The 25,153-nt window shown below is 39.5% G+C and overlaps 2 protein-coding genes across 2 annotated transcripts in view; one reads left to right on the forward strand and one right to left on the reverse strand.

Moving 5' to 3' along the window:
• Positions 1-7,074, forward strand: part of LOC111575989 (survival motor neuron protein-like) — a 21,452-nt gene extending 14,378 nt beyond the window's left edge. The window contains exon 10 of the mRNA XM_023281458.3: positions 6,739-7,074. The gene's annotated coding sequence lies outside the window, so the exon portion shown is untranslated. The remainder of the gene's footprint in view (positions 1-6,738) is intronic.
• Positions 390-24,547, reverse strand: si:ch211-1a19.3 (uncharacterized). The gene is made up of 5 exons (XM_023281463.3): positions 23,985-24,547; positions 14,836-14,932; positions 5,352-5,505; positions 5,118-5,260; positions 390-980 (listed from the first exon to the last, which is right to left on the reverse strand). Coding segments are annotated over exons 1-5 (723 nt in total). The 5' UTR covers positions 24,312-24,547; the 3' UTR covers positions 390-978.
• Between the last annotated feature and the right edge of the window lie 606 nt (positions 24,548-25,153).

Consider the following 25,153-nt stretch of genomic DNA (forward strand, 5'->3'; position numbering starts at 1 on the left):
TCTTGTTTTGTTTTTGTTTTGTTTTTTTTTGATAAATTGAGTCATTTTGGACAATATTTTGTCAGACATTACAGAATTTGTTTCCCTTCATTTTGGACATTTAACTTACTAACCAAGCAGCTAATTTCTGTGTTACCTTTCAGTCAGACTAAAAACAGTTTGTGTAAAAGTCTTTCTTTTTTAATCTGCAGGAGGCTTGCGGTTTTCAGTTAGGAGAATACTTTTGTTTCCCTAAATCCCCCCTTAAGGGAGGTGGAGAGCACCAAGTTAGCACGACCAATAGAGACACAGTATTTGGAGGCTGAAATAGACAGGAACAATCCTTAAAGTTTCATAACATGAAATAAAAAGTGCTGAGGTGATTAGTTCAACTAAGGACAAAGGAAACGTTGCAGTTTTAGAAACTCCTCAGGTTTATTGTTCAATCAAAAACATTCACCCTGAACCCCCCACTCTCAAACCAGCATCTGATAAAATTCAATAAAAGCTTCTAAGAGTCAAGTTGTTTGTCTGCTGCAGTGACAGAAGCTGCAGGCTGTGAGTTCGTCTTTAAAAAGCACAAAAACAAGCAAATGCGATTTAAAAAAAACAAAACAACATCAATGGAATTGAAGTCCATTCACACACTGATTACAGCCCAGTAGAAACCTGACCAGGAGCAGTTCGGGATTTTAAGCTTATTTTAGTTGAAGGAAACTGTGTTTAAGGATTTTCCTTTTTGGCCTAGAAAGTGAAAAAGCAGCAGCAAAGCTTCGTGTCTGTCAAGCGTGAGGAGTCCGGCAGTCAGTAAACGTCTCAGCTGTGCAGTTTAAGCAAAGTTCGTGTCCAATCATTCATCATACGACAGCGTGACGCGTCTCCATGGCGACCTGCTTGTTTATGCGGGAAGTCTGTACAGCAGTCGTTATGTCGGTCCAGGCTCCGCCTCCTACTGGACCGCAGTGCTCGCTGTTGGTGCGACAGTCCACCACACCGAGCTCCTGAAACACAACACACACATCCACAGCTGTCAGGTTAACATTTTCAATGCAGGGCTAGTACTGTGTGATATTAGTACTTAAAGTGAAGTAAAGGATCCGAATACTTCCTCTATGACTGTCCTTCCTGTTTATCAAAGTATGCGCTTGACAGCTGCATGAATTAGCGTAGCTTACACAGCAACGATGTGACTGCACATCCCCTTCAAGGAGCATGGTGATCTACACCAGTGGATTTGTTGTGAACGGAGTCTCTCTGGTGTGTTGCTATCATGACTGTAAAGTTACTTTACTCAGTAAAAAATCTGCTATGAGTCTTGTTAAGTAAAACAGTTACTGAGAGTCTGTGTTATGTTTGGTGTCTCTAATTAAGTCCCTCATGTAATAATAATACAGTATCCTCCTGCATTTTCCACAGCAGTTATATGAATCAATGTTAGCAGCAGAAACAGAGCTGGATAAAGTAATAGTAACTGTAGCAATGCTGGTCTCTTTCTGGTTTTTACTGCAGCTACTTTACTGTAACAATAGTGGAGTCAGACCCAGTCTAGGGAGGAGTTTTGTAGAAGCATTTGCTAAATTAATGTGACTGTTACAAGACACACAGTATGTGTTGTTTACCTGCTAATAAAGTAACAACGACTGAGCAGGGTGACTGAGAGTAAAGCTATAGTCATAACCTATCGACACAAATCCATCAAGAAACCTTAATGATTCTTTACAAAGTGGTTCTAAGTTGGAAGCGTTTCCTGATCCAGGAGGTCAGAGCTGAATATCAGGAACGTCAAACTAGTCTGCTGCTTATTAAGACAGAAAACCTCCTTCAGACAAAAGGCATCTGTGGTCGCAGCTGAGCTTGATTTATAATTTTGCACTGAATCTGTGCTGTGTGTGATACGCCATCAGAACCTTAAGTTACACTGTGTTTAGTTGATGTGTCCTACACCTCTGCATGGCCTGCTCCTTCTCAGCAATGTAACTACATGTAGCAGCGATGCAGACTGTAGCTATGATTGGTCCACATGGCTGTAGCCTAATATTTAATGACCAAGCCTCTGTGAAACAAACTGTAATATGTAATGGATTGTACCTGTATCTGGTTTGCTAATAATTCAAGCAGCTATTGTGTCGGCACATCCACACGTTGTTTCCTGGTTTTCAAAGCTCCGCTAATCCGTGCATGAACTCACATGGTTCTTCACTTTTATCTGCAGTAATTTCAGGAAAACTAACAGTTGTTCAGCATTTATTATCTCTAACTCATCATCTGGTCTACACAACAACTACACAAAGAAACTGGAGGTGTAACTGCAGGAAGGACAGACACCAGCACAAAAATATAAATTCTCTGAACAGCGTAGATTCAGTGCAGGAATATTGATCAAGCTATGTGGTATAACAGTTGTTTAGAAGCGTCTTGGCTGGTTAATCTAATAACTTTCTGTGGTAAATTAGCCTTCATTCACGAACTTTTCAGAACAGATCCTTCCACCATAATCTGTCTCCTGTATTATTTCCATTCAGGAAGACATGATCCCACAGGCAGACACATTCGGCTTTATTTTCATAATCAATGATAGATTCTGATTTTAAGCTGTTTGGGTGCTTTTATCCGACCAAATGTATCAGGTGACATGACAAGGATGATGGAGAGACACTGAAAATAAGTTGTGATCACATTCTAGTAATTTTAGCAAACTTTTTATAGAAACATTTTCAGATTAAATGACCAAAAAGCTACTTGACTGAATAACTCAGTGAGCTGTTGCTCTGCAGCAGGTCGGCTCTCAGACTATGATGGCAAAAACTGCAACCACAGATGTCTTTTATGGTAATGAAGTTTTTTGAAGCAGATTCATGGTTTCTGTATGACCTATGTGGACTTTGAAAACAGTAAATTCAAACGTGGTTCTATTCATACTACAATAAGCACGAGTCAGTCTGCTGCTGACAGTCACATTAATGTTCACATGGAACATAAAAACACACACTGTCCTGCTGTGGATGTTTCTGAAAGCTGTAACTGTGCTCTTTTTACACCATGTAGCAGCTGGTTACAGGTTAGACTACAGCACCATGACAGCGATTATTTCTGAGGTGTTCAGCTCAGTGGGCAGATGGAGAAATTCAGAGGATTTCTGGAGAATTTATAACTTCCCCACTGTGGTTGGGCTCCATCAATAGAAAAGATGTACAAATCCTGCAGGGACTTCTTCAATTACAACAGTTTCAATGATGAATTATAAAAGTTTGGAGAATATATTTTAGAGCCTCATTTGTTTTCCTGGTGACTGTACAATCCACTTGGTCACAAATGTCATGTGAACCTTTGTGGAGGTGAGTTAGCGTCAACACAGATGAGACTAAATAAGCAGCACGTTATTTTGCTGGCACTGACATGTTCAACTCCGTCTATCTCTGATCTTAGCAGCATAACACAGAGAGTTGGCGTCCTAAATGTTGCTTTACTGCTACCTACTTGAAGTCTGGTCTGCCTGCATTTGTGAATTGTGTGACAAACAGAAACTCTACAAACATCAAGGAGAGAGTCACAAATGTTTTTAGGTTGAAAAATGCTGAATTTACAAACAAATATCGATATAGAAGTCACAAATTAGCTTGAAGGATACAAATACAGATTTACAGGTAGAAATCGCTGTGTGTATTTGTAGATTGTGTCTTGTAAGTGATGAAAGCTTTTGAGACTGTTTTCCTCTCACCATTCTCACACAATCACAACCATCTGAAACGTCCTAAATCAAAACTCTCCAATCACAGACTTTGATTTTTAGTCTTTGAACTATTTTGTCCTGAAAACATTACATTTATTTACTTATTTTATGTCACAATTTCCTGTTCTTTGACGAAAAATTTGGGTATTTCTGCAAATAGAAAGTGAAACTTTCAATGTTTCCGGCTGTCAAATTTCCATTTTATCGCTGCAGTGAGCAGCTCCAACCAGCGGGTGGAGCTCTGCTTATTCTCTGCCTGTTTTCATTACACAGGGACCATGAACCAGCTTCTCATGTTGGTTTTACATTTGAGGTCTCCTATAATTGTAACTTATCAGAAATCAATGACTGACACAACAGCTTAGTTGTGTCTTTAAGCACAGAGGCCACAACTTCTGGGGGATTTCAGGTGCATTAGCCTGCAGTACTTTCAATCAAGACATTACAGTTACAGTATACATTTATTATAGTGGGTGTCATCGTGTATTGATGATAAGACAGTCTGATTATACCGGTATCAAGTACCCTGCTGTGGAAAGTGATTTGTTTTGGTAAAATAGCAACACGTCACTGCAGGAGTCGACACGGAAGCAGAAAAATCAGACGTTTTAACATGTCACAGTTCTCGACTATGTTTGAGCTGCATTTAAGAGCTGAGCAGGAGATTTGTTACTTTATTTACATGTTAAAGAGAGATACTGCTGTCTTTGTTACTGTGAATGTTTTGGGGTGCAGTTTTTGTCATCTATTTTTACCTACTGCATTAAAAAGATTAAACAAAAACACTAAACTGATTAGTTTTTTTTCAACTAAAGATTTCAGAAGATGTTAAATTTTAGATTAATAAAGCTTCAGTGGTGAATCCATCCATACTGTACTATTAACTCACATCCCTCACATTCATTTAATTTTGTTGGTCATTATTTTACTCACCTACTGCAGGTTCAAAGCATTACCAAAATATGAAAGATATCGATACACCAACAGGAACAATGTGACCAATAATTTACTGCATTAATATTTAAATCTCATTGCTGTCAGCACTTGGCAGCACTAAATAACAGTAACTCCTCATGGTTTCAATAAGTGAACATGACCTGGATCTGGAAAATCAGCAGGATATGGAGAAATGAATAGACGGATTAGCCAACTGAAATAGAAGTTTTTCAAAGATCCACATGTGAATTTTAAAGATCATCAGAGGTCTGAACTGACATTTTTTTGCTATGATCACATACAAATTTATTTTAGGAGTAACATTAGCAGGGTGGATAATATATTAAAGACATTTTAATTAATTTATGACTGAAATTATGGCTTTCCCTGTTGATACCAGTGAGCTGATTTAGCAACATGTGTGATTGATTATGAGCGTTGGGACAGACATGCAGGCATCGCTGCTACTTACAGGTTATCAGATGCAGAGAGCTGCAGATGAGCAGCGTCAGCGCAGGAATACCAGCGAGGGGGGAGGCGGCCGAGGCGGGTGGAGTGGAGGCCTGCTGCTGCGTCTGCTTAGGAACTTCGGATTCAGCAGTTTTACACTTCTGACTGTAAACACAGAAACACAATCAGAGCTGCAGCTTCGATCAGAAAATCAATAACTCGGCCAAACGCTGACTGAAGCTCAGTGTGGACTCACAGCTGCTTCTGCAGATACTGCTGGTTGGACTCGCAGGCTTTGGTCTGAGTCTGAGCTGCCACCATCTGGCTGTGAGCTGCTGCCTTCAGGCTGAAGCAGGACTCGGTCTGATGGACGGCCTGAGTCACGTTGTGCTCCAGAGCCTCGATGTGCTCTGAGGATGAGACGGAAACATCAGTCAACACGAGAAACAACACAAACAGGTCAACTGACCAGAGCTAGAAAGATTAATCAATCAGTCACCAACTATCACCCATCCATCCATCCATTATCTATACACCGCTTCATCCTCACTAGGGTCGCGGGGGGGCTGGAGTCTATCCCAGCTGACTCGGGCAAAGGCAGGGGACACCCTAGACAGGTCACCAGTCTGTCGCAGGGCCACATACAAAGACAAACAAGCACTCACACATTCACACCTACGAGCAATTTAGAATAATCAATTAACCTCAGCATATTTTTGGACTGTGGGAGGAAGCCGGAGTACCCGGAGAGAACCCACGCATGCACAGGGAGAACATGCAAACTCCATGCAGAAAGATCGCGGGAAAGCCGGGACGCGAACCAGGGACCTTCTTGCTGCAAGGTGAAAGTGCTAACCACTACGCCACTGTGCAGCCCCACCAACTATCACATTATTTTCAAATTGTTCTGATAGTCAATTAATTGGTTTGAGTAGTTTTATATATTTTAAACAAGAAAAGCACTCAGAGAGCGCAGTACTCCGCCAAGGCTGTTCATTTCCCCCATATGGCATTGTCAGAAATGCAGCATATTTTTGTAGAAATGCAGCATGTTATTATTACTGAAGATCAGAAATCACGGCAACAGAATGTGGCCATTTAATATAGATGTACCCACAAAGAAAATTATTTTATATGAGCAACCAATCAGTTAATCCAGTAAATCATCCACGGTAATTAGTTAAAATAATTAGTGCCAGTTGGTAAAATTTTGCCCCAAAGATTTGCAGATTTCAGTCTCTAAAGAAGATCTGCTACTTTCTTTGCCATTTTTCACTGAACATGCCATACTAACTGTGCTGCCAGTTATTAGAAACACAAATCAAACAATGAATCTAAAAAAAAAAAAAAATCAGCAGATTGGTGATGAAAATAACTGTTAGCTGCAGTTCCAGAGAGGTCTGTGTCTCTGCGGTCTGAACCAAAGATTAGTTATGAGGTAAAGAAGCTTAACATTCTTCAGTTCAACTTCTGTCTGATTAAATTTTTTGTTTTTGACCTTCAGTATTTGGATCAAAGGAAAAAAAATCTGGTGTCAAATACAGAAGATAAGATTTAAACATAGATATTCTTTCAGAAAAATGCAGGATCTTGTGTGTCTGCTGGGCAGAACCTAAAGTGTTTTGTTCTTGTTTAATCTGCAGGTCTAACAAGATCTTAAATCAAAGAGGCTCTGGGGTGAACACAGTCATATTTGGTGTGAGGAGCAGCCCAGTGGTGAAACACTGCAGAGGTTCACATGTTCAGACAGCGCCCTCTGCTGACCAGCAGCAACACAAGACTATAGACATACTAATTACTGGTAAATGCCGCAGAGACCCTGAGAGAATGCACTGAGAAGGAATTATGTGTAAAGTTTACTTCAAGGCCTCTAAATGTTTGTATTGTCATATTCTAGTATAAAGCCTTGTTTTATTGTGCTTCTACTTCACTGTTAAAGTTACTGCGTTGCACTATTAATACAAACTCAACACTCCCTGTAACGATTCAAATTAAAAGCCTGTTTTGTTTCAGTAGAGAGAAACCGTTCATTACTTAAAACGACTTTTATTGTGAAATTAACATCATACTAACTGGCATCGGTGCTACAGACTGATTCACATATGCAACCATTTTAGAAGAGAATTTCACGTGTTTCCATTTATGTGGATGTATGAAGATCATCAGGCTGTTTTTGAGCCCCTCTGGCCGGCTCAGGTACCAACTGAGTTACTAGTTCTTACTAAATCTTACTAAATCTTTTCTTTTTCTTCTTTACTGTCTCAGTCAGTCTCGTCCTGCCTGACAACCAAAACAATCCATTCATCTGTTATCATGTTCCAGAGATGAAACAGTCATAGCTGATTATTTGAAAAAACTAAATGAGAAAAGAGAGGAGGCGGCTGGAGGAGAGCAAGTCCTGACTCACAAAAACTTAATGGGAAGATTCCAAGTGACGGCAAGGAGAAACCGACTGAACCAGTAAAGTACAAGGCTACTGCAGTATTAGCACTGCAAAATCAAACAAGAAAAGCACTCAGAGACCGCAGTACTCTGCCAAGGCTGCTCAGTCGTGTCATTTCCGACGGATGAAATCTTTTGTAACAAATGACCTTGCGCTGAGCACAGGCGTGTGTTATGCATGTGTACGTTATGTACGGACACCGAATTGCATGACCTAAATATGTAGCGGGTGGCAGGAATTGATGGGACTCAGAAACACTCCCACAGTTTAACCAACTGTCCCTTGTACAATTTCCAACAGATTAGTCCTGATAAGTCCGCAGGTCAATTTGTAGAAGGATCGCAATCATTGTGATTGTCAGCAGGCAGCTGATGTAGCGTTCACTTGTCATAGTTACAGTGATACCGTGCCGCTATCTCGCAATGATACAGAAATCTTTAACAGATCCGTGGATCGAGACTATAAGCTGCATCACTGCCAAAATCTAATCAGTTGGTCCTTGTGTCGTTTCTGATCTTCCCTGAAAATTTCATCCAAATCCGTTATTCCGTTTTTGAGTAAGGTTTCTAACAGACAAACAGACGGACAAACGTACGCCGATCATCATATAGCTCCATGACGGTCCTTGACGGTGTAACAAACAATAATCACAGTTTTAGTTTCTCATAATTAAATGAATGACTGTGATATGAACGTTTATGTATAGACAACAGCCCATGTAGATAAAATCACCTGGTCTCAGGTAAAGCTGACAGAGAACTCCTGATTTCATTCTTTTCAAACTAGCTAGCTTTTACTAAAGCCTGCATGTGAGGCGTTTAGGAAACATCTGAAAATTGCAGTGTTTATCGACATGCAGATATTTAGGAGGTGAAAAGTTTAGCCTGTGACCAGTTTCTAGGAGTGGTGTCAGATGACTTCCAGGAAAAGATTGGTGACAAAATAAATGTATTTTCACTTCAAAAAATTTTGCAAATATCAAGTCTTGAGTCACTGCCAATCTTTACATCAATGCAAAACTAATGTAATCACATCAACTATTCATCAACTGTTCAACAGCAAGCCAGGCTGATTTATACCATGTTGAACTAAATCACGTGCTGTTGCGACCAGTTGAGAAAGTGGGCAGCACCAGTACTACCAGTGGCAAGGTTGGTCTGGATCCCTGAGAATGCAAGTTAAGTGACCAGCACCAAGAGTTTATCCATCCTTTTTTTTGCCGGACTGTATTTTTGTCAACCACGCCCAGTCCATTATCAAAGACTCTCCTTCCAACTGGATTCTGGTTTATAATTTAGAAAATGCAGCATGCCTCACTCTGTAGCAGGTCTCAGTTTAACCCTCGTGTCGTCCTGCAGGTCAAACTGACCCGTTTTAAAGTTTGAATATGTGGAAAAATATATATTTTCACAGTGAAACTTCTGATGTCCACATTTTCGGGAATTTTTTTTTTTTTTTTTTACATTTTTTGGTGGAAAAAAAAAGAAAAGCTTTAAAAAAAGTTTCTTAAGAACATTCACAGAAAAATCAACCAAAATGCAGCGAATTTCACTGGATTTTGGTTGATTTTTTTGTGAATGTTCTTAAAGAAAATATTAGAAGTTTTACTGATATATATTTGAGGGATTTTAAAAAAAAATTTAATAAAACTTTTAAGGGAAACTTTAAAGGAATTATTGGAATTTTCTTCCTAAAGGTTTTGCAAATTTTCAGAAATTTGGGGAATTTTTTTGCTGCATTTTTAGATTTTTTTCAGACACGGAAACAATAATTTTTGGTGCCTGTAAATGAAGACAACAGGAGGGTTAAACCAGTTAGTCTTTAAGTGTTTCTTGCTGCATTTTTTACTGGGAGTCGTCCAACACAGCAACAGTATCTGGCTGATCCTGAGCCTGTTTTCCTGTACTGCTGCTGTTCTGTTCATTTATAGTGTTTGGCACAGGCCTGCTGCTGCATTAACTTATAAGGTAACATGCAGTCTTATCACAGAGCAAAGTCACACACTGCCATGTTTTCTGTACTTTGGTTTGTTTGTGTGCAGATTCTGGATCAGATTCAGATTCGCTGAGATCACTGGACCAGTTACTGAGTCCTACAACCTGATCTGATTCAAACGCTGCGACATTGTTTCACTCGTTTCCACCGACAGTCACCAGCAGCTTGGTACTGATTTGTGTTATATTTTCCATTTTTTATCCTAAAAGCATCTCGAATGCTGAAGGTTCAGTTTTTAGGAAGCAGTAAAAACATTTCAGTATGTTTAAAATGAAAATCAACTTCTTTCAGTAGCTGGAGTGGAGGTGCAATGCTTTATCAATTAACTGATTTGTTGTCATCTATAAAATAACTGCCAGCTGTGATCATTTGAGAAAAAAATGTCAAGATTCTCTGATTGTCGGCCCTTTGTTGTGTTTTTTTTTTTCTTATTTATATTTAAGTTGCGGTCAAAACAAGACATTTGAGGGCTTTGAGAAACACTGATCTGACATTTTTCACCATTTTCTGACAATTTAAAGACCAAACTAATTGAAGAATCCAAAAACTATTCAACAGAAAAATCAACAAAAAATGATTAGATGCAGAATTAGTTTCTCTGGATTATGGTGCTGCGCTATTTTTTCATCTATAATCAGGTATTATGTTAGTTTTTTCAATTACTTTTGGTCCCTTAAAAATGTGGAGGGCACATTTAAAATCCACCATTCACCCGATTTGAATGTAAATACCCTCAAACTAAAGCTGAAAGTCTCACTTGATTGTTTCATTTTAAATCCACTGTGGCGGTGTACAGAGCCATAATGTGGAAAATTGTGTCAATGTCCAAATATTTACGGACCTGATTGTATAAAACACTAATTTGAAGGAAATTCTCAATAGAAGCTGACTGGCTGGATGTTTTCTGCCGTGTCGCTGTCGGATGTTTCTATACAGCTGATGTGTTCACATGAAATAGTGACTGATGTTTATCAGAGCAGGCGGCTCCCCGCTAACACAATGCTCTTTTCATATCTCATTCGTACAGGAATTTATCGTTTCCTCCGACTGCTCCAGCAGGAAGTCACCTTCATTAAAGTCTGTCCCCATTTCCCATAAGGCCACTGTATTTGCCCCGCTGCTGCTGGAAACTTTTAGTCAGGGAAAATAACTATTTTCTCATCTAACTGTGCACTGTAAAAAAAAAAAAAAAAAAATCTCATATTTCGCTTTAAGAATATTCTTAAAAATTAGCTTGACATCCTTTTTTACTGACCTGACTCTTCTACTAACCTAAATGTCTATTAAATCTGTGTCTGACACTTGTTTTTCATGAGCTGCTTTATCCAAAATCTGAATTAATTATCAGAGTAGTTGGTGATTGAGTCAGCTGAGTTCAGGACTGGTGGTAAAATTAAGTCCTTTTAAAGATGCCATCTTTGGCTTTAAGACACTGCGATTGGTATTTTCATTATGCAGAGAAATTTTAAAGAAGAAATTCTAATTTTTTATTTCAAATCAGCAGATTAACTGCAAATGAAAATAACTGGTATAAAGAGGGCCAAAAAATACGTAGGTTCTTACAAATACAGAGAGTCCAACTGGAGATGGACAGTGCTGCATTTAATTCTTGCTTTCAATGTTGATTAATAAATCCATTGTTTTCTGGATTAGTTGATTACTTTTTTGATGTATAAAAAGTCACAAATAGTGAAAAAAAATGTTGATGAGTGTTTCCCAAAGACTAATACGGCGTAACTTTAAGTTGTCCACAACTTAAACATACAACTTAAAGAATTAGTTTACGGTCACAGAGGAGGAAAGAAACAAGGAAAATAATAAAATTTTATGAGCAGGGAATCCTGACGTTTTTTTCTTTAAAAATTACCCAAATCAATGAGTTGATTAACACAATAGCTGGTAATTAATTTAACAGCTGACAACTAAATAACAGATTGTTGTACTAATAGAACTTACTGGTATAAATGTTCCTGTTTTAATCTGGTTTGACTGTTTTTGTGAGTGTTTGCATAAAACACTAAATCACAGGCAATTTTAGGAAAAGCCAAACACTGGAGGACTATTTTTATTTTATTAAAATGTGGAAGAACTGTAACTGTCCGATAACTGGACTCACAAGGTCTCTGTCCTCTGCTATTCTGCACTCTACTGAAGGAAACTACACAGCAGCTGCTACACATCTGCCTTGACAAACAGCAAATTTTGGGCGACTGGATGAATATATCGGCAACTAAGTAAAATGTTGTTTGTTTTGATTGCTGATACTAACAGAAGTGATTATGTTGCTGTATATGGGCCCAAATTACATTCTAACAGTTATCTAAAAGTTGTGTTTACTCCTCATCACTGCAGCTGGTTTGGACAATAAAGACTAGTTAGCAGCTGGAAGCCAGGTGCGACTAAAGAAACTTAAAACCAGAGGTCTTCATACCACAGCTACGAGCTGCAGATCTGGAAAGGTAGCACAGTTCCTTACATGTTTTTAATACCTAAAGAGTTGGGTCAGTTGGAACGGACAGACTGATTTATCAGAATTATCTGGAGTGTGTTAGTTTTGGATATGGAGGTGTTTCTGATTCCAACCATTCATGAACTCCAAACTCAGTCTGTTCTGCATGAAAAGCTATTTGTGCATGTTTCAATTAAGAGTGTGATGGCGAGCAGGCTTTGTAGTCTGCTGTCAGTTTTTTGTCAAAGTTTGTGAGATAGAGAGAGAATCAGAATGAGATTAACCCATTTTAAACAGAAGGAAATGGAAAATCAGGATCATGTGGCACTCAGTGTTTATAACAGCTGGTTGCCACAAACAAATCTATGTATGGGAAACACTGGTCTGATGTCATGGGACTCCTTTTTTGAATAGTTCTGGCAGTTGACAGTTGTTACTAACAGTGGCCACTTTAAAGATTTTAACATTGTCAACTTTGCAGTTAAAGGTAAAAACATATAAAAGGGAGACAGAGCACGGAAACATTGCAGAGAGAGAGAAACAAACTGTTCCCCCCTAAATAAAAACAGCAACAGAATGAGGGCTGTCTACACATTTGACAATTAAATTAATCAAATATCACTGAATTCCTGAAATAAATCATTTAATAAATTTGAGTAACTCAGTAAAAAAGGACTGTATCTTGATCAACTGTCACAACGCCCCTGCTTTTAGTTTACCCCATCACTTATAGTACATGTCTACAAGATCTGTCATTGCCTGTAAGCATCCATGCCATGCATCCTGGTAGCGTCATGATACGTTTTGATATCCTGAATCTTTGCATCAAGGCTACTTTATACTTTACTTTAAGTAAGTCAGGGGCACCTAGCCATCACTTGACATCTTTGGAAACTCCAGAAAAAACTTCACAACTAACCATATCTGTGCCAAGTGTTTTTACAGTAGTTTTCAGTTTTACAAGACAAAAAAGTCCAAATTTGATCGACTAACTGGTTAACTAGATAAATGTGCACCTAATTAACCACTCTGGCCTCTGTGGCAGCACACAACTCCTTTATGGGAAAGTCAGTCTCTTTTCTGTTATCATGCTATTCCATAATACACAAAGAACTGAAAATGTAGACACAAGTATTTTCATTCTGTAGCCCTGAATACAGGTTATTGGTCTCGTGCTAATTACTTATCAGGATTAATATGATGACTGCGCCAAGAAAAGATACAGTACGTGAACCTGCCAGATTAAGGGTTGTACAAATGTTCCCTGAGTTGGTGGTGCTGTTGGAGATGTTGAGCAGAGCTGTGAAGTTCCTCCCTCTGAGCTGTTAGCGTAGCGCTGTGAGCTTCAATTCAGTACAAGGAAACCCACATTCCACAGGGCTGACTGTAACGGAGCTGCAATAAGACCAGCGACGAGGCAACAACCATGGCAATGAGGTTTAAACGTACTAACAAGACCGGTGTAGGTATCAGGTGTGTTCGGGGTTCGGTGTTTAAAGTGTAAATGAAATCACACACGATGGCTGGCTGTAAGTCTGAAAGTGCACAGATTGTTTGTGTTTGTGCTGCAGATAACATTTAAATGATTCTGACTATGTGGTTGTTTGTGCATAGAAGGAAACCTAATGGACTGTATACTTTTCTCATACATTGCTAAAGCATCACTTCTCACTGATATTCAAGCTTCTGTCTCTTTAAGGCCTCCTACTGAAAGTCCCGTCTGCTCTGATTGGTCATCTGACCTGGCGAAGGTGGCTCTAGTTAGTAGATAAGGGCGGACTGTGAGGCAGCTGCTTATCCTTTTTTAAAGGGTCAAACTTTCTGCTAGGAAGATGTTATGCAAATCAGTTAAACGGTGACAGACCATGACAGACAGACAAGAAACAGAAGAAAAGCCTGGACTTTAAACGAACAAAAAGCAGCTATATGACACACTGTAGATGAGGAAGAGCCAAAGCAGCAGGATATGGTCTCTTTAAGACAACATCCCAACGTAACCAACAGTGAAGCCTGATAGAGGATACATCACGTGTAAATGCATGTTCCTGAACACATCTGCTGCTAACAACAAAGCACCGACACAGCAGCACTCGAGCTGGATGATAAAACAATGGCAGAATGTTCCCGTGATAGACAGTTTTTCAATAGAAAGTCGAATGTTTGATAGTTTCACCTTAATGCATCAGATTCAAACCACCATGAACTCAATGCAAAGTTCTGTTGCAAAAACAAACTCAAAGCTCCTCTCCCAAGATCATAGACAAGATCAACCCTCCTCCCTTACTTTTCCTTTTGTTTCTACTTAATATCCTTCCATCTTCTTTTCTTAACCTTTTACTTGATTTATTTATTCTATACCATGTTTAATTCCTTGTTTCTTTTGTTGCCTTCTTCAAAAATTATTCACTTTCTTTCTTATATATTTTTTAGCATTTGTTTTTTTTTCTTTTAAGTCTTTTCCTCACTGATGTCATTCATGTAAAATGTAATTATTGTGAACAGGATTATTTTCTTCTAAGGTTCCGCTCTCTCTTTTTTTTTACTTCTTTCTTCATTACTGATTTTTTCTGCAAACACGTGAAATCATAAAACTCTGCAGTTCTAGAGGTTTCTAAATACAGTTCATTTTTGTTCTTGTGTAACACATTGTTTTACATTTGTGTTTCTGACTCATTGCTGCTCGTCTTTCTCAGAGCAAAACTCACTCTTTTTTTTCTTACCGACCAATCGTGTGTATTTATTTACTGGCGCACGGGTCGTCATGGTAACAGGTGGGGGAAAATGCAGCTAAGAATACCGCTGGTGGCTCACTGAGAAAGTCTCCTTTCATGGCAGTGATGGAGTTTTTCCTACCTTCCTGCAGGCTGATTTGAGCTGTGAGGTTTGCCTCCTTCTGACGCAGCTGCTCGATGTCCTCCTGCAGGACGGTGATGTTCCCGTTCAGGACGACCTGTAGCACAAAACAAACACACACCCCCAGAAAAAACACGTGTTACTGAGAGCCTGAAGGAAAACGCACTGCGTGGTTAAAGGAAAAGATCTCCTGAGTGCTTGAAAGTTGTACTTTTACACTCTGTTCTTCTCCCTTCTCCACATTTATTGGTGTTCAACAACAGATCTGGACTGAAACTACACTGAAATGACCAAATCCTACAACTGCTGTGAGATCTCTAACTGGTAGCACTGCAACAGTACACAAAATTCATAGATTGTTATGTTTTCAATGCAGCAGCGAAAACGAAAAGAGCCGCAGTAAATAACATTTCTGCTTTTTATTTCTGAAGAATGAAGACATTCATTCAGATGCTGCATCAGTAAGAAAAAACTGTGCTGTTTACTCTCAAGTGCAAAATAAATAAAAGTGTGCAACATGTGTTTATGATGACCTGAAATGAAGCATGAAAGCCAGCAGTGCAGTTTCAGCTTTAGATTCAGCATGATTATTCATTGAGACAAAATACTGAATTGCGTTTTCACATGGATTTCCCCTCCACACGGTGCTACATTACTGCTAATGTACAAATGTTTATTAAAATAAGAAAATAATCTTCACCTGCATTCAGAGCAGCTAAATACAAATATAATTGTGCCCAAAACTCCTAACTTGGTGAATATCTGCTTATCAACCCATAGACAGGTTTTGGGGTCCAGAGAATAAAATGCAACAACAGTCCAAACTGATGTAATTATTTTACAGTCTTATTCAAATGGTATTTATTTCTCTTTGAGAGGTGAGCTCATTCTAGTGTTACCTGTCCTGAACAGTGATTTTATGTGACTCATTTTTCAGTCCACACCACAGTAATAATTAAAAACAACCTCCTAATTTTCACTGTGTTTATCCTGTCATTTAAATCCTATCCCTGTCATTTTAAGCCAATCTCGGAGCTTTTTCCATCTCCAGCATTCTATGAGCTCAGTGTGAAATTCTGCTTCGGTGTGAAAATGGAAGAAGTGATGAAAACATTTTAACACCAGCGTACAGGCCTATTTGGAAACCAATAAGACGGGACACATCAAAGATGTCAGGAGAGCTGCCGTTCTGCTGTTCTCTCTGAGCCTCGGATTTTGTCAAATTGGTGCTATTGTATCATTTTATTCTGGCATTAAAAGCAGCAGAATTCTCTGTTAGCAGCTCCTGTTTGCAGTGCTTCCTGATTACTATGATACTAAAGAAAACTTAAGCATTGATTTATTTTCTTTCTGTTCTGGTCTGACCAAGACCAAGCTGAGGTTTGTCTTCCCTCATTGGTTTAAAGTTTCAGGTGTGTTTCACCTGTAGCCACGCCCAGGTGTGATGTCACAGCGTACTGCAGCACACATGTACATCACTACGGCAATGGGAGCAGAACCAGAAATGGTCTGAGGGTCTTAAATCGAGCTTTAAGTTGTTTCTGCTAGTATTTTTAGAACTGCAATAATCAGTCAATTAGTGGCCGAATAATCTTCTAGAAAAATTATGGTTTTGATAGCTACTTATTCCAGTCATTTTAAAAATTACATGAAATGTGACAATTACATTAAAACTGTAATGTCTTTGATGTGCTTATAGGGCTGCAACTAACAATTTTTGTCACTGTCAATTAATTTGTCAATTGCTTTCTTGATTGAGTAATTGTTTGGTTGATAAAATGTCACAAAATGGTGAAAAATGTATATAAATGTTTCCCAAAGGCCGGGATGATGTCTTCTGATGTCTTGTTTTGTCTGCAAACCAAGGATTTTACTGTCATACTGTCAAACTGATTGATTACCACAAATTACGCACTGCAATGACGTTGTGAATGCCATGTTTTCCACAAGATTTACTGCACAGATTGATAATATAATCTGCAGACTAATCGCTAATCAAAACAACAGTTAACTGAAGGTTTAGTTTTTGCAGATTTTGCTGGAATACATTGTAGTCCAAATCCACATAAATATTGTTCTGTTGGACTGAACATACCTCGCTGTGAATGCAGGAATGTGCCAGTATAAAAATGCTATTTGCAGTGTTTTCAATGCTTCAGGGTCTTTTTGGTTAGGATGACCTTCTATGTTTTGTATTTTAAATCAGAGCTCGTAATAAATAGGCGTTTCCACGTATCCTTACTGGTTTATCAGTTATTTTTGTCAAGAGTGAAAACATAATCTGAACTTGCTGTTCTTTCTTTGAGACAAACTCAGAACTTGTGGACTATTGACTGACTCACAGTGACGGTCAGCTGAACCAGACTGTGTTCTCAGAGCTGAGGTGGTGACTGAAAGCAGGGCAGCCCCGTCTGTCCACTCGACGCTGGGAACAGCTTTTCGAAACATTCCTTTCATTGAACGCAGCGGTTATAGTTAGATCAGCACTTAAAGGAGCTGTTCAAGCAAACATCTCCATCCTGAGAGGTTTTTGATAACAGAACAACATGAAGTGGACAGTGCTAATCATATTACTGATGCTGTACAGTGAAGATGTGGTCATTATGCTAACAGATAATTTAGGTACTAAGTCAGTGTCAAACTCCTGAGAACTTGTGGGTACTTGAGTTTCTCTGGTCCTGCAGTTAATTAAATAAGCGTAGATGCAGCAGGTTCTGGAGAATAACCACAAAATGTGCAAAAGCAGCAACAAAAACACTGCAGGAATCGCATAGGGAGATATTTCATCAGGAATGAGTTAAAGACAACCAGCAGCCAGAATACAAACAGTGTCACAGAGCATTTAAAGGAGGCTCAAAGAAACCCAAGCAGCTCAAGGACAGACATCCAGATCTGAACATATAATTCAAGTTGAGAGAGTTTCAGCTGTTACTTTATATCAACAGCATGTCATCACAAGGAGTAACGCTCCACTCACAAAGCTCACAAAGGTTAGCTTATTAGGCTAATGTAGACACAGCTCATAATGTTGTATGTCTCCTTCTACTTCTATTCCTGGAACCTTGCTTGCTTTCTCTACAATCTTCTAAAAGAAAACCTGGAAAATCCTGCTATCAGGGAAATCCAAAACCTGCTGAAGGACTAAAAACTATCTGAACACCTGGAGCTGCTCAACAGGATGCGATGCAGAGGAAGAGTTACTTCACGCTCAGGATTTACATACAGCAGCCGTTGAGAAAGATCAAACTACAGCTGTAGTTATTCCTGATCACTGATACACTTGGTGGTTTCTGCTCTTCACGCAAAACCCTAAACCTGACTGAACAGCTTAATACTGACACTAATGGTTTCTGAGACTGTAGCATGGCTGAAGAACTGGAAATAGAGCAGCAAGTTGTGGGAAAGATACTTTCAGAGCATTGGAATATGTCACTGGAGTTGATGTGCAGAGTAGTGTAAAAAGTTTGAGTTTGGAGAGGTCGTAAAAATTTAAATAGCATTGGTAACACTTGTGAGCACATTGAAAACACATTGAATTTTTAAAAAATTTTTGTCAAGTAAATAATTGCACAAATTTAACTTTTTCTTTTTGTGATTCATGGCATTATAACTGTACTATACTGCAAAGAGGACATTTCTGAATTCTCTCTACTTCGAGACATTGTGCTGTTTCCATAGAGGTGTAGGACTTTATATTTCAGTGAAAAATTAGCTCACAGTGAGAAAAAATGTGACAGGAGCAAAAACTACCCAGAAACTGCTTGCAGCTGTGAGGGGTTAAATTATAACATTAAATCACAACTGACATCATATGGAAAACATACAGTCTAAGGAAAAAAGTTACCCAGTCAGAACATAAAAGCAACAAAAGCAAACGGATCCACTGAGGAAAAGACTTTCCCAGCTAATTAACATTAAAGACTAAAACTTAGAAATATCACCTGTAGTTCAGATGTTTTACAGCTGAGAACACAAACAGCAGGACAGGAAGACAGATAAGATAAAGGTGAAATATATTCCCAATGCTGCAGGTGGAAACTGCTCTCAGTTACAGCTTTTATTTTGTAGGAGTGGCCACATGTCTGTGCATAGAAAAATGATCGTAAACAGTAAGGCTGAACTTTGTGATGACCTGAAGGGGTTAAATGATATGAAGAAATGGTTACAGCAGCCTGAAGTTCACCACAGGAAGCGGGTAGAGGAAGAAACTAACTTTGTATCTTTGGTGCTTTCCGAAACATCTCCTGCGTGATGTGAACGAATATCCTGTTGTTCTGAGTGGATGTAGAAACTGTGGATGTTCACTTTCTGTTATTCTAGGAAACACTTTAATGTGAGAGTTGTAGTGGTGTATTTTTATAGATTTACCAACAGCCTTTCAATCTCTCATACAAGAGCTACACTTCTGTTTCCTGTCATTTCTCACTATAGCTGAACATAGTTACCGTAGCAGACTGTTGCGGGAGTTTTGACACTTAAAAACAATCTGATATTGGTATATCCTTCAATGTTCATTTTCTGTGATCATCTCTAGAATCTATGAGCTCATCTGAGAATTGGAAATAAACAGCAGTAACGCTTCACCAGACTATACTTGGTTTACACTTTAGTCTTTTAATCATACTTCTGACAGTTCCACATTTTGAACACAACCACAAAAGTTTGCAATTGATACCTAAATACTATCAAAATAAATTAAATAAAAAGAAACAATGGATTAAAGGATGATGAATGCATTTACACAGTTTAACTGAAATGCCTATTCAGGTCACAGAACCTGTTATGTCACAATGTGCAGAGCCACAGTTAATCATCTAGTTTCACTCTTAACGCTCTAGTATCATTTTCAGCCACATGAAACACCTATTTTCAGAGGAAACCTGTAAAAAGCTTCTGTATATGACCAATCAGTAACTAACAGCAGACAAAAACAGTCAGAGACAAGCTAGAGAGTACAGTGCTGCATTTAGCAGCTTAAGAGCTGATATTTCCACGAATAGCTGGTGGAGACCAAAAACAGAGCTACAAGATTATGAATGTAGGTGGACACAAAGACAATTCTAAACAATCATCATGTTGATTTGTGCAGACTTGTTGCTTACAGCTGAGTCTATTGAAAACAGGAGAGAAAACATAATTTACAGCAAACTGAAATGACATAATTTAACCATGAGAAACTCCACAGGTATCTATTGACACTTTTAAATGGGATGATGGCGTTATATGCCAACAGGTTCAGCATATTAGCATAAATGGTGAGGGTATGTCACCTGTAGTTGAAATACATCATGCTGTAATGAAAGAAACTTGAAACTAGCAGTTGAGACCAAAAAGCCATCTACTGAGGTAAAAAATCAAGTCAGACGTAGGCTCATTTTCTTGTGCGGATCTTCTTTTATATATAGTCTAGTAAGCTTGACACTATTAGTTGGCGTAATCAATGACGTTGATAGTGAAAATCTGTTGACATCAACATTTTAAACCAACACGACGTCAGTAGTTTTTGTCTATTAATCGATAGATTAATAGATAGACAATAGTCATCAGCTGTAGCTCTAAAATATATGTCTAAGACCAAAGTTTATCTTGTGTTTCAGATTCTGCAGAGACCTCAGGGCCAAACAACTGCTGACATCAGATTGTTCTAGTCCTGCTGACTGAAAGGTCACTTGTAGTGTTCATATCTAAATATGGAACTGGGACACCACTTGATTGGTGACTCAAACACAGTCTGAGAATGAGCATTCGTTTCTCACCGATGGCAGAGTCCAGTGTTCACAGTGAATTCTGGGTATTGTGGTGGAAGCTAACCAGCAGCTTGTTAAATCTCTGCTAGTAGGAAAACGGGATACTTCTAAGAAATGCTTTTTGTCTTTGCACATTTACTGTTACTATAAATAAAAACTAAATCCATAGTGATGAGGCCAAGGATTTCCTGCAGCACATGAATGCTGAGATTTTTACTGGATGAGTCGTCATGAGGGGAGGAAAAAGTAAGGAAGCAGAGCGGGAGGGAGGGCTGGGGCAGAGGTGAAGGCGAGGAAAAGGAGGAGTGACTCAGGATGAACCACAGGAGGAGGGAGAGAGAGTGAAGGCAAACACTCACTTTTTCCAACCAACTACTCTCAGAATGTAAAGTTGGAAATGTTGGGAGGACTTAAAGTGCTCAACATCTCCTTACAGTTGAAACACTCGGCCTGCTGGGAGGGAGCATCTACTCAGAGTCTTTGTACAGGCGGGAAAATAGCGTCTCCCGAAATGGAAACAGTCGGTGGGAGAGGAGGGAGGAGGTCAGTGCAGAGAAGAGTCCTGCTCTGTTCAAATCAGAGCTCATTAACACTCAGAGAAATCCACGCAACACAAACACTGAGGTGCTGAAAACAGAGCTTGCAGCTCAGCAGCTCCACTCTGGATCTTTCTCTCAGTCTGAGGATGAAACTTTTAAAATCCTGGCCTCTGTCCAGTGTCTCTTTCTGCAAGTTATTTATTGACATGACTAAGTTTTTTTCTGAGGACAGATGGAAGCTGTTAGTGTTTTGGTGAGATGGGTGTGGCTGCTTTGGTTAGAATTTGCCTGATAAATAGAAAAAGTTTCTATTTTCAGCATCAGATTAGTATTAAGTTTGTAATTTGAGTCAAACCATCAGTGTTAAAGAGTCATTTATGCTCCGTTTGGACGTGAGTTTGAAATTTAACAGTGCATGCTGGGAAGTCTGCTGATGTGCCTGTAACTGTCAGCGGTTCATTCAGCTCATCATTTTATGTTCAGAGCTGCTCCTAGTTCTAAGTCTTGAATTCTGAAAACAAAAACAAGAAATTTTAAGGCAAAGAAATAAAAATTAGTCTTGATCTTTGATCAGCATTCCTTACCATGTTTGCGACATTTTATAGACTAAACAACTAATCAATTAACTGAGGAAATAATGAACAGATTACTGAGCACTGGAAATAGTTATTTGTAGCATTAGTTTTTCCAACATTTAAAAAGCAGTAAACAGAAAGACAAACGTTTGTGCACTCAGACGTCTAACATCAGCAGCAAAGCTCAGTAAAGAGCCACTTGTAGTAGCATGCATTCAATCCTCAGCAGTTGATGCTATGTCTGACTTTCACACCTACAGCTGTTTGTCATCTTGTAAGTCACATTTTGTTTTTAAAGGCTGTATTCAACCAATGAAAAACTTGGTGGACTGAAATCGGACATATTCTTAAGTCAAATGATGAGTCACAAAGAAAAAAACAATCAGGGTTATCTGAGTGTACGCCACCTGCTAGCCTTATTAACTTAAATGAATTCAAACTTAATATTAAAAGCTACTGTTGGCGGCATATTTAATCATTTGAACCTCATTGTTCTATAGTGAAATGATAAGACCAGCACTGATCAGTACATACCTTCCCATTTTTATATGATTTTTGAAAACAGAACTACATCATCTACTGATCCCAGCACGACAACTACTGAGGAAAATGATGCAGACAAGTTAGCCTACCATTTGTAGATTGTCTGCCATGTCGTTTGTTTGTCGAGATTACACTCAATTTTTAAAGAATGTTTGAACAAAATACAGCCAACGACTAAACATTCAGCAAACATTAAATAACTTAGACCTTGATGTGTCCATCAGATTAGGCCAGTTCAAAGCTATGAAAATGGGGTGTTCACAGGTAGTCTGTTCCTCCTACTGCCAAAAACAATGGATTGATCCTAAAAGGTCGTTGATGGAAAGCTTTTTTCCTCGTGCTGCTGTCACAGCTGCAGCAGAACACTTTGATCTGTGTGATGTTTACTATATTTTTCAGTTTGCAGGGTTGACTTGATGAGGTGTAAATGTGAGACCAGTTTCACAAAGGAATGTTAAACTGGTCAGTAGCGACAGGCCAGTATAAAATGTTTTTTAAGATCACTCTGATGCTCGTCAGCACAATTATCCAAAAACAAAGACTGACTTATTTTGGGCCCATAAAGTTAGCCACCACTAACCACAGGCTAACTCTGAACTCAGATCTGTGTTTCCATGGTAACACTGGGCACACCTGGTCATTGAGTTAAAGTATATTGGACCACCATGCTTTGAGTATGATGTCAAAAACAGCATGCATGCTGTTATCCTTTTGATGTTAAGGATTAGTAACTAATCACTCTCATGCATGAGTCTCACATCAATAACAGCCTCATTTGACACATAATCCATGATAATGAAGATTCAGAAAAATTGCAGTGAATGGTAAAAATTCCCAAATCATGTTTTCAGAGGCTCTCGTGTCTTATTAAGGGGAGCCCAGCTTCCCCTGACTCCATTGTAGTTCAAATATAGTCTTAAAGCACTACTTTGTTTCATGAGTTTATAAACTTATGAGTAATACAGTTGAGATAGAAAAAATATTAATATTTTGTGTTGCCTGTTGATTTAAGTGGTGCTCCTGAGTTTTCAGCAGTGCCACTGGTGGGAAAAGTTAGTTTAGAGCCCTATGTTATCAAATTAAACTGTTTCTTTTTTGTCTTTTTGAACACAGTTACGTAATTATGACTGTAATATGAGTGATTTTACAGACCTCTGTTACACCATGAAATGCACTGAACACTGAAAAATATTCATGTGAATTTCATAATTCCAGACACATTTCTCAACTCCAGTGGCATGACTGCGTGTGTGTGTGTGTGTGTGTGTGTGTGTGTGTGTGTGTGTGGTGTGTGTGTGTGTGTGTGTGTGTGTGTGTGTGTGTGTGTGTGTGTGTGTGTGTGTGTGTGTGTGTGTGTGTGTGTGTGTGTGTGTGTGTGTGTGTGTGTGTGTGTGAGTGAGTGTGAGTGTGTCTATGTGTGCAGTTTTTAGGAAGGAAAAACTTGCAAAATCTATAAACAGGAATGCAAACAGCCTCAGCTGAGATTTTCTTCTCTTGGGAAAAATACACACAAATTAGTCTGACCTTCAGGACTTATTTTTCTGAAAACATCTAAAATCTGCCAGTAAATCTAAATTTAATCTATTTAATCTTTTATCCTGTGTTGTCATGAGATACTGGCTCACTTCTGGAACATTCCTAAAAAAAAGCAAACTTGTCCCCCCACCCCAGTTTGAATGTCTGACAGTGAAGTAAATGCTGAATATTTTTTTACTGTGTGTAATTCAAATAAATCTGTAACTCACGTTTTCCTGCCGACACTCCTCCAGTGTAGCGTTGGTGGTGTTGAGGTGTCCCAGCAGCACCAGGATCTCAGCTTGCTGACGGGCATACTTCTCCCTCTCCTCCTCCACCATCTCCTCCAGAGCCACCTTGTTCTTGTTGAACACCACCTTGGCTCCCTCCAGCTTCTCCGTCGCCTCCTGCAGCTCGGCGCGGCACTGGGCCGAGCCCTTCAGGTCCGGAGACGTCGCCCACACCACAATGACAATTAGCGAGATGATGGACCAAAGTGTCAGCACACCAATCAGCAAGTTCTTTGCTGTTTGGGAGGACTTGGGGGAGGCCGCCATGAAGGGACACCTGAGGAAGAAGGAGGATGGTGTTGATAAAAATGAGGATGAGGAGCTGTGGAGCGAGCAGCTGCTGTTGGTGAGTCTCTCAGGTTGAAGTGAGCTGGAGTTTCCCTTCAGGCTGGGCAGGGAGGCAGCGAGGCAGAGGAGGGGCTCCCTCACAGGGTGACAGGAGGACGGCAAACTCACCCGCTCCTCCCTTATACACCACCCCACCCCAAACCTCACCCTCCTCCTCCCCTACATGTTGGTGTTACGAAGCCCAGAGAGGACATAGTGATCACCAGGAAAGTCACAACATTAGAGAGAAACACACACAGAGCTCACATGGAAAGTTTCGTTTATGTGTAAAGCTTGTGTGTGTGTGTGTGTGTGTGTGTGTGTGTGTGTGTGTGTGTGTGTGTGTGTGTGTGTGTGTGTGTGTGTGTGTGTGTGTGTGTGTGTGTGTGTGTAACACTGAGACTTTCTGTTTCTGTTTCCCGGCCTCACAGCGATGAACCTGGATGAACTCTCACACTGAAAACAAGTTTCAGGCCAAGGAATGAAACAAAAGAGAAACAGAGTAAAGAAGGAGAGAGTCAGACATAAAGTCAAAGTATGCCTCACTCAGCAGCAGCAGCTCTCATTCTTTCCTGACCTCCTGCCAGCTGCTGGCACACAGCTGGCAAGCTCAAGCCCCGCCCCCCACAGAGCACACCCATTGATGCCCCCTCTGATTGGCTCACAGCATGCTCAGGTCCTGGAAACAGCCAAACAACATCTCTATAAACATGTATGGTTCCTGCCAGGAACTAGGGGCCCTGGTCCAGCACCGGCCCGAAACATCCCATCAGGGCGGAGTC

This window comes from Amphiprion ocellaris, chromosome 2 (assembly GCF_022539595.1).
Source record: "Amphiprion ocellaris isolate individual 3 ecotype Okinawa chromosome 2, ASM2253959v1, whole genome shotgun sequence".
In the NCBI taxonomy this organism is placed as follows: domain Eukaryota; kingdom Metazoa; phylum Chordata; class Actinopteri; family Pomacentridae; genus Amphiprion; species Amphiprion ocellaris.